General features: G+C 39.7%; 1 protein-coding gene across 2 annotated transcripts in view; it reads left to right on the forward strand.

Annotated features, from left to right (window-relative positions):
* ARHGEF3 (Rho guanine nucleotide exchange factor 3) overlaps positions 1-16,449 on the forward strand; it is a 107,599-nt gene that overhangs the window by 67,706 nt on the left and 23,444 nt on the right. The window contains exon 1 of one of the 2 annotated variants that reach the window (XM_054280829.1): positions 15,401-15,565. The exons of the other annotated variant lie outside the window; for it this stretch is intronic. Within the exon in view, the coding sequence (XP_054136804.1) occupies positions 15,470-15,565 (96 nt within the window). The 5' untranslated portion in view covers positions 15,401-15,469. Of the gene's footprint in view, positions 1-15,400; positions 15,566-16,449 lie in introns of those variants that run through there. 2 annotated transcript variants of the gene reach the window in all.

Below are 16,449 nucleotides of genomic sequence, written 5' to 3' on the forward strand. Positions count from 1 at the left end.
AAAGCATTGTTGTATTGGAATGTGTTGTTTACATTATGTTATTCATTGTAAGCATTGTGTTGTTTCAGGGAGATTTTTTTGTTTTGTATTCTGGTATTTCTTGCTTACAGCATGTTTGTTGTGCTTCTTTTGTGGCTTTTTTTTTCTTTTGTACCATCACTTAGAATAGCACAGTGACTTCCTGCACTCTGTATGAAATGTGCTCTGAATTCAAGCAGTTTGAATGTTTTGGTGTTTGAAGACATTTTTGCCTTTTTAACTTCTTGTCTGAATAAGCAGTTTTTTATGCCCTTTTTGCTAACATGAAGTCTTTAACACTAATGATGATAATGAACTTGCTGCCCGTATCTATGTGGAATTGGCCAAGGAAGTGATGTGGAGGCTGGGTTTGACATTGCCTGAAGTTAACAATCTGTTTGTGGTTACAGAGCATATTTCTCATCAACTTCATCTATCACTTACATATTCTCTGGCTTGGTTTTGTGGTTGTGAAATGCTGATGAGCTTATTTTTCCTTAGTGGTATTAAGAAAATGTATTCATCTAACCTAAAGGAATATGGAAATGTTACTGAAGTGGAAAGTACTATTCTTGTATTCATTTATGATGTAATTGAGCTTGGTCTGGGTGCAGAATTTCAGGACCTGCTGTAGTGAGACAGTCTTTTGATGCAGGATGCATAGCTTTGGAGTAAGCAAAGTAAAAGCAGTGCCAGGAAGTACTGCAGTACAAATTTAAAATCAGTTTACTGCATGAAGTCAATGCAATGGTCTTCTGTCATAGGGTAAGAAGGAAAAGAAGAAACCCAAAACCCAAAAGGATAAGAGCCCTTAGAGCACAGCTAAATGTACTGATCTCTGCCAGAATACTTTCTAGCCAGCACCTGTATCAAATTCTCACTTGAAATATTCTGTGGACAGGCTTTAAAAATGTCATTTACAGAAGTTCCAAAATACACTACCTTGTTAGAGAGAGCTCATATTTGTTGCCTATTTATTGTCTTTGTCATTCATCATTTCTCTACCTTATATTTTTAAATTCAGTGATTTTTCTATGTGGACTCTTGGGTCATGGGTAGGTTTAGGGGCCTGACTGGCAGTTTTTGCCTAACTCCTCAGGAAGTTAAGATAGTTTGTCTCAGGAAAAATAGTTTTGCCTTTGGCATCCTGGCAGGGAGACTTTTTCTTTCCTGTGTCTGGGGACATGACATATGAATGAATGTTTCTTCCATCAAATGAGATGCCTTGTTTCCAAAGTGATTTCTTTAGCACCAATAGAGCTATACTCTGATTCTTACTATTGTTATCTTTTAGTGGTTTTTATTTACATTACCAAAAAACATACATAATGTCAACATATTAATAATTTCTCATCCATTAGTTAAAGCAACAATGTATCTCTTACTGGATATATTTTCTCATATTTGTCACTTCTTAGTGCTCTTTAAAAATAACTTCCTCTTTGTGGTGTTCACTTAAGTAGGCTAAAAAACCCTCTACAGGTGAGAGATACAGATGAGGACATCTTATAAAGTAATTCTGAACATTAAACAGACCACAAAGTTGTAGATATGTAAGTGCTGGATGGATTTACTGGTAAAGCTCTCATCTTATAGTCTCCTTTTAGTGACCTTAGTTTAAGAAGCAAAGAATTGGTGCACTCAGCAGCATTCAGGTTTTTTTCTTGTAACATGATGTGTGAGATCATTCCAAAAAATAAACTTATAAACAAGTGGGAAAGGAAGAGTTGATGAAGCCTTTATGAAACAGCTGCTATATATATGTAGGTACAGCTACACTGGTAATGAAGCTATGACAGATTTCACTTTGCCTTGCATCACTTTCACTTCTTAGAAGTAACTCCAAAAAAATGAGTTGAAATTTCCCATTGTGTAAAGAAAAAGGAAATGGAAGAAGGAACAAATTGTTAGTGGCAACATTAATATCTTTTGTCTGTTAAAGGATCATCAGAAAAGCTCAAATGTTATAGCTCTTCCATGTGGAAGCTTCTATATGGAAAAAGTAGGTCTTATCCTTGGGGATTGCAACAGCTAATGAAGGAACCCTTCATTGTTCTCAGATTGCTGTCCTTTCCTGAGATGGAAGCAGTTTGAGCCAGCCAAGCTTGCACTTGTGGGTTTGGAATGGCATCACCTGAAAACAGCTTCAATGGCTTCTTTCTCCTTTATAGGATTAATAATTACTTGAATTGATGCTTATGTACAGCAAAACTGAATCAACAGCAACTCTGAAGCTGCAAATGGGTGCAAGTTACCCTGTGAGCAGCAGTCACTGGCACTCTTAGGTTCTGGTAGGTATTGATGTAATGTAGCTGTAAAGTTACAAAAGCCACTTGTGCTGATTTGTTTAGCCACATCATTTGGGAGAGAATCAGCTGCTGCTTTGCAATACTCTGTCAGGGCAGTTAAAGCAGAACCCAAAAATAAGCATGTAAAATCTGCTGTTACTTAACAACAAAAATAAATGGAAGGAAATGCTCCAAAAATAACTGGGGATTTTTTTTCTCCATACCCCTCCAAAGATTGTTCTTTAAAATACAGAAGTTAAATGTCTGGCCTCATCTATGGGAAGGTGGGTTGTGCTGAGCACGAAGAGCTGATCAAGAGGAAAGGTTACAGAAATGACATTCCTGTCATGAGTCGATGAATCCATGGAGTTGACACATTCCTGACCCTGGCTTTCCAGCTGAATTGGTAGTTGAAATGCTGATACAGTGAACTGAGAGGTTCCAGCTGAGACTACTTGGAGCAGCCACATGAATCAGATGGCTTTAGACAGAATATTTTAAATAATTCTGAGACAAAAAAGACTAAAAATGGAAAAGGCTATTGTTTATTAGGTAAGATAAGTGTTCTCACTGCTTGCTCAGGTAAAGCTTAGCAGCAGACTGAGACCCAGATGGTACCAGTGGCTGCCAGAGGCACCCTTGTGTCTCTGGTAATTGGCATTTGCCTTTCCTGTTTTACCTCTCCATGTTCTGTAGCAATAAAAGAGTATTAAAGCAAGCAGCAGTGGTTTTTGATACTCCTTGCCATGCTTAATTGTGTGCTGCACTCAAGTGTGTGCTGGTTCCACTCCATTAATTAATTCCAGGCTGCCAATTAGAGGAGGCAGCTGAAACACAAACCCCTTGTCCGTGCTGACACCTCCCCTCCCCCTGTCAGGTGTGACAGCTAGAGCCCTGCGTGACTCACTTCGACAGGAAGGAGTAACACTTCGAGATTTAATTAAGAAAAGGTGTCTTTGAAGTTCCTTCCCCATCCCCCTCATCCTCTGGTTATTTCCTGATACATTTTTGGGGCCAACTTTAGCAAGTTTAGGAAGGAACAGGTTTGAAAAACAGATGCATGCTTCCTGAAAAGAGCCATTAGAAACTTCCAGCCAGTTTCACAAACAAGACATAATCCTCACCCTAGAAATACTGAATACAGTAGGAAAGAAGCTGTGGTCTTAGGTAGTGGAATTCATTCACATACGGAAAAATATTTAGCAAAATCATCGTACAAGAATCTTAACTACGATCAAAGTGTTATCTCTTTGAAATATATCTTTAGTATTTTTGCCCTTTTTTCCACTGGTTAGTACTGGGGGAGGGGATGGGTCTTGAGTGTCATTCAGTTCTGTTATTCTGTTCTTTTTTTCAATGTGAACTGTTCAGGCACTTTGTGAATATTGATCACCTCACAAATACAGCTGTTACCTTTAGTTAAAAGGCCTGAAAAAGTGGTCCTGAGATTATGGATGGCAGACAACACTGTCTCAGAGAGCACCTTAATGATTCTTGTGGCCACATGAAAGAAAAAAAAAATATAGAAAATTCCTAATTACAAGCTTGAAACTGTTGGTAAACACACCACTTGCTTAATATTGTTGTCCGTGATCCCTAAAATGTGGGGCTTACTGGTACAAAATCTGTGGAGCTTTCTTTGAAAAGAATGTCCACTTCCTGAGCCACTTGCCTGCAAATTGTGCTTACAGAGATAACTGCACATGGGGATTTTGTGGTCAGAGCCAAAACTGGATTTGTGCTATATGATTCTGTAAGGTTAAAGAGAGGGTGAGGAACACTGGACAGTATTTCCGATGTCATTTTCAGCATGGTGTCTGGTAACATTTGCATACTGAGTTGGATGGCAAGTCATAGTGAAGGCTGCTCATCTCCTAACACCAGAGATAGGATCAGATTAAAGATTTCCCTCTTTCTACTTTCTCTTTTTGCAAGGAGATTAATTTGTTAATTGGTTTATCTCTGTTACTATGACTTCTGAAAATTTACAATATCTCACTCAAAGCTTCTTTCTCTTAATCTGGGTACAAATGTAAAAATTGGCTAGCAAGATTTTTGATTGCCTTGGACCTTGCAGAGGATGGGGGAATATTACAATTCTAACAGAAATGTTGGGTCAGAAGATGATTATTTAGAGATTTTTGCTGACCAAATTCTACAGATGTTGAGAAGGAATGTGAGGGCAAGGCAATGATTAAAAAAATCCAAACCTGTGCACCACAAACAAAGCAGCTTCCCTCCTTGAACTATTGTATATTGGGGAAATAATATCTGAATCCAAACTCTATTGTAGACACACTGTTGGTATGTAAATGTGTAACTCAGGACAGAAAAAGAGGTGCTTGTAGGGTAGGTAGCAATTGTAAAACAAGTGCAAAGCATTAGACTGTGCCTTCCATAAGATCTGTTGCCAGTTATTGTATCTTTCCCATATGTGCAAGTAATATCAGACTAGTGATTTAGTTTCATAGAGATCAGGGAGGCTGCTCATGTTCCAAAAGGTCTTTGTAGCTTCTTAGTTCAGCTGTTGGCTTGTTCATGTGATGTGGTTAATATATCCTGCAGTGACACGTTTTAATGTACATCTGCTGTTAGATAGCACGTACTGAAACAAATGGCACTTCCTGAACTCACAAAATAGATGGATTCTTACTGTGGCAAAACTGCAATCATTTGGAGAGATATCCTTTAGTTAAATAAAAATACCAGATCTACAGGAAGCAATTAGGAACAGAAGCAGGTAGTCCCTAAGTGTTTGTACAAAAACAAACCACCAAATTCCAGAGAACAGTATGTAATAACATACCTGTGTTTCTGCTGCAGATATGAGGTGCATTCCAATCTTTATTGTACAGCTATGCTTTTATGAAGCTGTCCTTTCAGCCTTTCAGTTTGGATTCATCAGTGCAAGGGCTGGACATTTCATAGGACTTAACCCTTTTTCCTTGTGGATTATCATTGCAACTCCCTTGAATACTCAATGTGTGCTCTCTCTTCCTGGGCCCTGTTTTGCTTTAAGGAGGAATGGAGTAGTGAATTCAAAGGGAGCTGGCAGAGCACACTGAGAACACCTGTACCATCTGTGACAATGTGCTTGAAGTCCAACACAAGGATTAACATTTTTCCTTCTGCTTTATTGCAACATGTTCACATGCCAGCAGTCTGCTCAATTTTTTTGTCCCACTTGTTTGCTACTTAGTTTAGAATATGATAAGTACAGAGGCAGTGAAATGTTATCATGTAATTATTAATCAAAATGAAAGAATTCTGCAGCCTGGAAAAACATGGGCTTTACTCCTATTGCACATTTTACTTTCCTTTTCCTCTTTCAACTTTTATAGGTGGCAAAATATTTTTGCTTCAGTCAAAATTAGCAGTTCTGGATGGTTACAAGTTTGTTTTCTGTTTTTATTACAGAAAGCAGTTCTTTGTTGAAGTGCTTGCAAGCCCATTTCCTACAGCTAGTTTACTTACCAAGCAGTGTTATGTAACCTTGTTCTCTTCTGTAGCAGCCTAGAACTCATACACAAACTCAGGGTTTGACAGCTGAAGAGTGAAATAAGATTCCTTGGGAGGGATTTTTTAAAAAAAATTCAAGATCACTTGCATGTCTACCTAAACTGCTGCTTGTGTGCAGGGTTGAAGATCATGTTAAGTAAAAGGACTCTGAGAATGTTGAGTAAATGAATGTCACATTAAGTGAAAGGACTGTCTCTGGGAATTTCATGGTGGGAAGTGTAGTGTGTGTGGGTTGCTGGTGGGGTATTCATGGTACAGAGCCTTCAACACTAAATTTGTTCTACCCATCAATTAAGGAACATATTGCCTCCCATAGTACAAGAATTCATTTAATGTGACAATGCCTTCTCTTCTAAAATTCTTTTGCTGTGTTCTTGAATGGCATCAATATCATACTGAGAATCATGGAGCTTTTATACACCCTGTATCTAATTTCGTATATTATTTACTGTTTTCTTAGGTAATCACTTTGATTGTTCTGTGCTCCTCTTTGTATTGCTCTAATGACTTCTATTGTGCATCAAACAAACTACAAAGGCTTTTGACAGATAGATAAATTATTTATGCCAATCCCACAAACCTGCCATTCAGGTTGTTCACTTCTGCTCCTGTCTGGTCTAGAATAACAGCTTTCATTCTCAACTTCATTTTTATTTGTTTACTTTTTTAATCTGTGTGTTTTTCTCCTGTTATACGTCCCTATGTTATCAGAAGAATCTTTCCCAAAAGTTACATGCTGGTCAGAACAAACTTGTCACTGTTAATGTTCTTTAGCCCTGAGGGCAGTGCCTTGCACTAAAAGTGTATGGCTTCTCTGTTCCCCACTATACTCTGTGTTTAACAGGCATTCTTAGAACAAAGTAATTTTAGGGCTATGGTTGATCTTTAAGTCTCCTCATGTTGTTCTACTGTCATTTATATTAACACTTCACTGTTTATTAGAGTAGGAGGTGTATTAAGAGTTCATGTTTTTGTGGGGATTTGAAGATACAGTATTTGATGTCCATGTAATTTAACACCAACCCCAATTATATAATAAAATCAGAATGTTTGCTGAAGCATCATGCTTTTGTGTTCAGTCAATGGCTATGCTTCCAAGATTATTAGATACAAGAAGTATGTTCTGATGCAGTTGTGAGTTTTCTTAGCTTTTAAAGTAGTAAACAATATTTTCTTTGTGATGGTTGGAATTACTTTTTCCATTTTTCCAACTATTAACTCTCTGCTGTCTTGGGAACTAAATTAACTGTGATCATTAGTCACCTGTCCAAAATTCATAGTTGAACACTTGTGGTGTGTTGTGGTTGGAGATTTGGTAATGATCCCATTAAAGCAGGATGAGCTTGATCAGTGTCAGAGCAGTTTGTGGTTAACAGCTTGACCAGAGAGGAGACAGCCTTCAGAAATTACAGCTGGCTTTCTTAAATCAAGAGAGTATTCAAGAAAACTGTTTCTAATTTATATTTCTGTGGCAATTAAAACTTGTTATAGTAACTTCTGTACCATGGGATGGAATGACATCATTCTATTAACACTTGGGAAGACAGTTATTTTGTAACTAAATAAAACCTTTTTTATTCCCGGCAATGGTTTCTCCATTCCCTAATTCTTGATAAAGGGGTATGAACAAAGGAGTTCTGTCTCAGAGTAAGTTGTTGCTGTCTGTTTGAAGATGTTATGTCCCATTTCAGCTGTCCTTTGAAGATTAGTCACATCATTACTTCATGCCACATCAGGTTTAAGGACACAGGTCAGCAGTGCAGTTGTGCTGGGAGTAGAGTAGTTCTATCAGTTGTTGAAGCATTACCAGTTTTTGCAAGGACACTTCTTTTTGAAGTTATAACATGGTTTTCCTGCCTGCTCCTAGGGGGAGGATGTGGGCAACAGAAAGCTGATTTAGTTTCTTGTGTTCATTTTTGTCTGATGTGTTTGTACAGTAGGTCACTGCAGAGGGGAATTGAACAACATTTCTGAAGGTATTAATGGACCACTGCAGTGGAATATTGAAATTTGCATAATCACTGTAGCAATCTGGATTGTAAGGCATTGAGTGATCCAAGGAACTTGTTAAGGACCAAATGTGGAGGTTTTCTGCAAGGGTGGCCAGTCACTATTGCAGTGTGAAAAAAAGACCTCTCAGGTTCAAGGCTGCTTCACTGTAGTGGATTTATCAGACTCTCGTTTCTGTTTGTGAAGCCCTTAGCAGTCTTAGTGTTTTGCTTGACTTCCACCATTTTTTTCCCATTTCCCATGGATGTCTTGTAATCTGTGTCAAACAAGTTTTATTTGCTTACCTTTGGATCTGGAAACACTGCTGGCACATCCTTGGCTGTGGTTCTAGAAAAGGGTACATGAATTGTAATTTTCATGCTGCTGATTTTATTTCCTAAAATTGTTAGACTTTCATAAGGCCCATTACCTCTAAACTTCTAGAGTTGCAGGGTGATCTTAATTTGCAAATTTTAATTTTTCTGAATACCTTTTGCAATTAATGTATTGTGGTGGGCTGTGCTGGGTTAACAGCTGGATGTGATGATCTTAAAGGTCTTTTCCAACCTTAATTCAGGTGAATTAAAGAGAACATTAAATCAGTCTCAAGATTTGTGTTCTGAATGTTTATTCAGGAGGTACAAATATTCTAATTTTAAGATAGTCAAATTGGCAAAAATGACCAACTAGATGAGTAATAGTGCACAGTTGTTATGGAAATTAATAGGTGGGTTTGTTTTTAAAAATAAATAAATAAGGCTTCTGATCCAAATCTCTCATCCAAAAAAATGAGATGATGACAATATTCTTTGGGTATGACTTCATGAAACAAGCTGAGCTAACAGTTTAGAGCTACTGGGAGGAGAAAAACCAACCTTTTCCCTGTCCTGTCCTTATTTGTACCTGAGAGCTTTGTTACCATTCATCTGCAGTGAGTTCTGCTGCTTTTCTTATACCACAGTAACTTGTTCACAAAAACAGCAGACGAGAGTAAAATAAAGTGGTTTTGGGTGTTTGGACTGCTGACTTACCTGTGTGAGGAGATGAATGTTAGACTTGTAATAAGGTGGCAGGGAGAGGGTACAGTGCCAGTGGAAGAGCAGGAAGAGGAATTAGGGTAGAGAGGGAAGTGAGGTTCATACTTGTACAAGTGGCAAATTGTCAATTCCCCTCAGCCATACTGTAAAATCCTATTCTGTGTCAGCCCTTGGGACTCTGAGTGCAGCACAGTAAGCTGTGTCAAGCTGAACACAAAGAAATGTATAATAAGGATTGAAGTTTGTATGATTAGGTAAAGAGGTAAATAGGAAAAGACAACTCAAAAGACTGAAGTGATATCCTTTTTGCTAGTTTTATTTCTGACTTGAAAATTACTTCTGTAGCTGAAAGCTCTTCTTTTGTTGTTTGTTTGTTTGGTTTTTAAGGGGTTTTGTTTACTTATTTTTATGTGAGATTTTTTGTAGGCTTTGGTTTGGATTTTGATTTTTTTTCATCCCCCAGTTATGTGATTTGCCTAATAAACCCTGGAAACCCCAAACTTTGCTTTGCATATTGCACTTGGATGGGATGGTTGGAAGGTCAAACCTAGTGGCATTTGGCCAGTATGGTGAGATCAGTTATAGAGAGGGGAAACTCCTGTTGCTTCTGAATAGAAGAACAGAATTTTCTTCTTGCTCTTATCTGGATATACATACATATATAAGCAAAACATACATGAATACATACAGCAGAAAATTACAAGATACTATCCACTCTGAGGACAAATTTTACAGTTACTCATGTAATATAAATGTTTTTGTAATAAAACTTAATCAAAACAAAAAATAGACCACTACTGTGATGTCTTGCTGAACATTTTGTATTAGGGATAATGATTTCTTATAAAGAAATTTGTTACTTAATTTTCCAGTCAGCATAAGTGCTCTTGAGAGAAATTCCTGCTCCCCTACTGCTTGTAACTTAAACAAAAGTATTTTAGTTTCATTTAATCTCATTTGAACATCATACAAGTGTTTCCAGTAATTTCCTCTCCCTAGAATGCCTTTCAATGAAAAATTCAGGAAAGGATGCTCCACTTAGGGTGATCAATGCACCCTTTACAGAATTTGAGCAGCTGTTTCAAGTCCACATGGATAAATCAGCCCTAACCTCCTCCTTTCTGCTGTCCCCAGGGAAGTGTACTCAGACAAACTCAACCAACTTCTTTGTTTGCAAGTGTGACTCGGTGGAGGATCCTTTTGGCCAACTCACCACACCCTGTGATTCCCCCCTCAGGGAGCACCAGTGCTGTGCACTGCTGGGTGTGGCTGTGGGGTGGGGAAGTGTGAACCCTTCCCAGTGAGTCCAGGCCAGCCAGCCTCAGCACTGAGCTGGAGGCCAGTCACCAAAACGATTTTTGTGTAGGAATCTGAGGCAGATTTCAAAATGAGCTGTTATTTATCCCTCGAGAAGCTCATGAAAGCAGTGCTTCTGCCTCAGTGTGAAAGTGATTGTTACAAAGCATCCTTTAACTGTACAATATTTCCTGTGGTAATCAAAAGTTACATGAATTTAGCAAAATAAAAACAAATCAAAACAACTTGGCAGGTTGTTTGATCTGTTTCTCTTCAAGTGCAGAATTGTTCTACCAGTGACATTTGTATGGAGAAGCACTGTGTGAGTTTGAAAGCCTGCAGCCTGAACTGGGTGTGTGTTTATACACCAACCATCACAAATGGTTTGCTGTGAGAACCGTGGCTCACCATCACTTTGACATGAGTGTACCTCAGGGTAGGGGTGATGTTTTGAAATAGCCATCATTCACAGTGGGAGACAAGGGAGACTCCTGCTGCTGACTGAAAAGTTGGGGAATAGTTCAGGGGATGTTCACTGCAAATCCCAAAGCACAGCCCATGATAATAATGAGGAAACCTAACTTCCTCCTTCTCATGGTACTCCACATGTGGCACAAATAATGAACATGTGAAAGGTCTTCAAACGGAGAATCAAGACAGAATGGGAATTTGGGGTTCAGTTTTGTGATGTCACATGTTCCACAGAATTTCATTGTGTTTCATTGAAATGTGTTTCATTTTTCTGCACTGATCTTTCCATGATTAAGATTCTGCCTGGAAAAATTACAGGTGTGGTTTTTGAGAGCACATTTTTAATGATAATTACTTACTGTCTAATATTTTTATTGGAATTTCTCAGCACCGAAGTGTTTAATCAAGCAGTGTCTTCCTGATATTTATTACCTAGTAAATTGGAACTTGTTACCATGTGAACAATCTGTATTTGCAATGAGGAAATTGCAGTTTCTTGAACAGCTGGGTAACTGCCTGATAAATGTTCTTTTTTTAGCAATTTATATAATTTCTGGCTTCTCATCTAACGCTGTCAGTGATTCTGCATTCCATCTTCTGAGAAGATTCAAATTCTTCAAGATTGATTAAAAAGACTGCTTCAAAAGTTTTTTGGTTTGTTTGAATGTGGTTTCAGTGGTGGTTGTTGTTAGTTTGTTTTTCTGAAAGGAAAGATTGCTAATGGTTGGAGCATGGTGGAGAGAGGCTTTAGAGATACTCGGTATGTGCAGCATTACTTTCACTGGTCATTTCAGAATAGGAGGAATAGTAGCTTTGAGTGTTCCTAGCAGTGAATAGCACCTCTCCTAAGCAGTGGCCTCTGGTTTATTGGTTGGTTTGTTGTGAAACCACATACACGGAATCACAGAACGGTTTGATTTAGAAGGGACCTTAAAGCTCATCTCATTCCAACCCCCTGCAATGGTCAGGGGTACCTTCCACTAGGCCAGGGTGGTGGGAGCCCCATCCAAGCTGCTCTTGGACCCTTCCAGGGATGGGGCATCCACCACTTCTCTGGGAACCTGTGCCAGGGTCTCACCACCCTCACAGTGACAAGTTTTTTTCCCCAATATTTAATATAAATCTACCTTCTTTCAATTTAAATGAAAGGATGCAAGAGAGATATTCCATAAACTGCAAACTACTGGTGTTTTTTTCCTTGAAATATGTATGCAATATTTCTACTTAATTTAAGGTTTTTGTAAAGTTAGAACCTGAGCACATCTCAAAGGGCTTCACTGTGCTGACAGATGGTTTTGCAAGAGTTACTTCTGTGTTAAGTTTTGAAACTGTGAGGGGATGAACTGAAGGCGTAGGTGTGAACACCATGACCACAGAACAGCTCTGTCAGTGAACTTCAGACCTCAGCCAGGTCAGCAGTGCTAGGCCCCTTTGAGCTGGGCTTTCCAGACTTACCAAATACCTTCCTTACTTCTCCCTAACAGGTAGGTAAAATCTTTGTTGGCCTAAATAGATTTTAAAACCCTCCTACACCCCCTCCACGGAACTAAACCCACAAAAAATGTGTTCCAGAAATGGCAAAACTGATGCACTGGCCTGCTCTGCAATCTAGTCACTACCATCATTTTATCTGAAATGTTCGTTGATTTTTTTGAAAGTACCTTACAATTCAGATTCACAAGTTTTATAGTGTTAGTGTAGACTTGTAGTCTAACTATAATTTTAGGAAAGGGTGGACTCACTGGTTCCACACATAGTGGAATCACTGAAACCTTTGTTTCTCCTGCTGTACAACTGGAGTTCTCTAGGGAGTCTTTCAGCAGAGGTTTATGAGCTGATGTTTGGCTCTGCCTGGGCCCATGTGCACAATGCAGTGACTGTTGATGGGCAGCCACTGTACAATCTAAATTCATGTAGAAATGAAATATAAATCACATTCAGTTTGTAAGATCTTTCAGAAGGGACTCCAAGTGTTTGATACACAGTTCAGAGGGGATTCAATACCATGATTAAACTGTAATCATAATTCATTGTTTATAAATGCACATAGCATTCTACAGTCACTCAGCTCTCTGAGAGTTGTTTGCATTTGTTATTCCATCAGATAATAATATAATTATAAAGTTTAGTGCCATTCATCAATGAACTTTGGGTCCAAATTTAATTTTTAAAACTGTATTTACACTTTTCTGGTAGAGTAAACAAATTTCCATGGAGTCTAATGAATCCTACTTTTTTTTTGAAGTCTGTCTTGTAGGTACAAGTTGCTCTGAAACTTACTGACATGAAGGTCCTGCCTATTGACAATCATATTTTTCTTAGAATTAATTTTTTTCGTGTTTCTTAAGAATGTTTAGTCAAGCTGAAATGTACTGGCCTGATTAATGGAGAAATGACAGAATCCCTTTCTTGGCATATTTTTTGTGTATAAACTCAAGTTCATTATTTCAATCTCCAAACCAGTACACTCTTGTCCTGTGTGAAGTGCTGTTCATGCCATGAAGCATGTTACAGGATTACATTGCTTTGAGAACATGCCCTGAAGGTATTTTGTCAAAATGATTTAAATGGAGCTGATTTTTGAGATGGTGTTAACATACACCTTCATAAACAAACATACACAGATGGTATTTGAAATCAAGGCTGCTTGGGTTTAGATGGTTACACAGCAGCTTCAGTGTTCTCATGGAGGTTCTTGACCATTTTTTCCGATTTCTGTGTAGTGGTATTTCAATGTGATTGAAATGTGAGGATAAACTGCCCAACATTGTGGTGCTCAGAGCATCACATGGAAGAAGATTTGCAGAAGTGAGTGTGCATTCATGTGACTGAAGTAAGTGTTCATAGCTTCAGAAATCCTGAGCTAAGACTTGTATGTAGTGTTCAAATAAAATGCTACATTTTTTCTTTTTTCTTTTAAATATGGAAAGTAACATGATGACTGCAAGAATTAATCTCACCTAACACCAAATATCCAGTGATGGTGAGAAGTAGATGCTTAGAGAAGAGTACAAAACAGAAATAGCCAGTCATGCTGTTCCCAAAATATTGCCCCAACAGTCAAGAAGAACAATGTTTCTTAGGAGCAGCATCTTGTGACAGATACTTCCACTGTGTATAATACAAAAGTTGTATACAATATGAAGAATTAACTCCTTGTTCTTCACTCTGAATCTGCCACCACCTGATTTAATCTGATGCACCATTTTTTCCCCTGTTGTTGAACACAGTGAAAAATAATTCCATATTTGCTTCCTCTGTCAAATGTGGTTTGTAGGTCTTTATCACATCTGCTCTAATCTCTCTCATTTCTGTATGTCCTATCTGCTATACCATTATCTGCATGAGAGCTGTTCTGTGCCTCTTGTCAGCACTTTCACTTTCAGTCAGCCTTGTCTTGCCCTACTGTGATGCAGATGAGAAGGCACAGAACATCCAAATGTTCCAATGTCACATTTTGTTCTAGAGTCATTGCACATCTAGAAGTAACTCTTCTAGTGATTTTGCAGGAATTTCAGGGTTGGGAATTTTTGTTTTAAGGATAGACTACCATAAAATAGAGATATGCATGACAGGCACAGCAGAGCATCTCTGATTGTACTGCAGCTGCTCCTCAAAAGGCCTAGAGGGTAAGTGTGAGAGCTTATTATATGTTTGGGATGTTGGTGAAGTAAAAGGAATGTGTCCAAATGAGGACTAGATTTGCCATTTGATTAATCTTATTCTAAAGTCATCATTATCTGATGAACGGCCTTTAGAAAAATAAATGCTTGTAAAGCCACATCCATCACATGATCTGCCTTTGAAATCAGTTATTTTCAAGGTCTGTGAAGTTATTCTTGTTTGGGCTGCTTCCGTGTGGCTGAAAATATTCTTCCCTTCTCCCCCATCCAGCTTCCTACTCAATTTCCTTTTCCTTGTCCCCTGTGTTTTAGTCCCTGTCAGACTGATCCTGTGTTGCAAACAGGGCCCCTAATGCTTCCTCTGTTTTCAGGAAATTTTCACTACCTTTGTTTTAAGGTAGCCATCAAACAGAATTTGCCTGGCTGCACAGACACTGAAATGCCCGGTGAGATACCTTAGGCAGAAGTGTTTTTCCCACTTTCTCAGCTCTGTACAATGAGAGATGCAGGCAGGGGAGCAATTTGGCTGAACAAAAGGAGCAAAAGTGGAACTTCTAAAACACAAGAAACAAACTCCCGCTTGCCAGACAGGAAAAAAGCAGTAATATGGCTAGGAGGAAAAAAAAAAGAAAAAAAGAAAAGCATGCTGAGGAGGGAGTTAAAGCAATGCTCTGTGTTGTGGCACCGTGACATTCTCAGTGACATGGTGCAGGTTCCGCTCAGATCAGGGGAGCACAGCGCACTGAATGTGGGTGCCAGTGCCGTGTGTAGGGCGGGAGCCCGGGCTGGACTGGGGTCTGTGCCAAGGGGGAGCGCTGTCTGTCCTGTCCTCCTGCCCTCCTGTGGGACCCTGGGCTGCCAGAGCCGCTCTCGCAGACATCCTGCGGGCAGCGCCCGCTCCGTGTGTCCCGTACCCGTGCGCTCTCGGTGCTGCGGCGGCCGGAACGGGGAACGGAGGCCCGAGGCGCTCGTTCCGCGGCCGCGCCAGCGGGCGGGCCCCGAGGGTGTGTGAGGGGCCGGACCCCGCCCCTGGGCCCGCCCGGGCCGGCGCTGGCGCTGCCGCAGCTCGCAGTGTGCGGCGGGCCGGCCGCGGGGACGCGCTCCGGGCCGCGGGCCGGGGCGCAGCTCAGCCACAGCGCTGCCGGGGGCCGGGCACGGCCGGCGCCTCCCGCCCGCCGCTCGCTCCGAGCCGGCACCGAGCCCCGGGAGCGCCGCTCCGAAAGCCACCATGGTGGCCAAGGATTATCCCTGCTACCTGTCCGCCAAGAGGGCCAATTTCGCCTTGGAAGCGCCGACGGTGACCAGCCCGGCTAAGGAGACCGAGGTACTGCTGACACGGTTGCAACTTTATTTTTCTTTATTGTGTGACCTGCGTTGCCCTGGGGGACAGTAACGTGGTGTGAGAACAGGCTGCAGTGTATGGATACCCGTTTTGCTTAGGCATCCTTTACTGCCTTCTCTAGGTATTCCCCTCTCTTTTGAAATAAAGCCAGGAACAGAATCTAGATTTTTTTGTCCTCTGTCACTTTAGGAAAATTAATCTTTAAAACATCTGATTGAGACGTACCTGTTTTACATAAGTAGCTTAAAGAGATTTAGCTGTATTTTATTCCAAGACTAAGCATTACTTACAAATTGTTAAACTGACATAGGAGCTGGAAGGGAATCAGTAAAATGGTGTCTTAAAGCATTGATTTTAAGACACCATTTACATTAACTGTCTATTCCTCATCACAATAAGCAAAAAATTAATCTGATGTACAGTTAACTGAAAATCTTGTCCTATCAGCAGATTGACTGCTCTATTTCTTAAAAAGCATGGAAGCCTTTCAACTGACATTAAAAATCTTACTCACTAACTCAAATCTAGCAATGTTCATGAAAAACTTGAATATTTGATACTTTAGGTTAATGTTGGTTTGTGTTTAGGAAAAAACCAGTGACATTAAGGATTGTGACTTGTCTGGAGGAAGGCAGAACATATATCTGAAAGTTTTTATTACTTAAATATATAGTTTCTTTATTAATCTTGTTTGCTGAGTAACTTGAAGACAGCTTATTAAGTTAGGTTCATTTAATACATCTCCATCAAAGATTAATTACCTCCCCACTTGATTAGGTCTAAAGTAAAAGTAACATAAGCCCAGTGACCTTATTTAATCATGATGTTAAGCTAAGAACTGAGATGATGCTGCACTGTGGCTTTCC

The sequence above is a fragment of the Melozone crissalis genome, unplaced genomic scaffold, assembly GCF_028551555.1.
Source record: "Melozone crissalis strain CALT ecotype California unplaced genomic scaffold, PUWL_Pcris_2 ptg000029l_1, whole genome shotgun sequence".
NCBI lineage: Eukaryota > Metazoa > Chordata > Aves > Passeriformes > Passerellidae > Melozone > Melozone crissalis.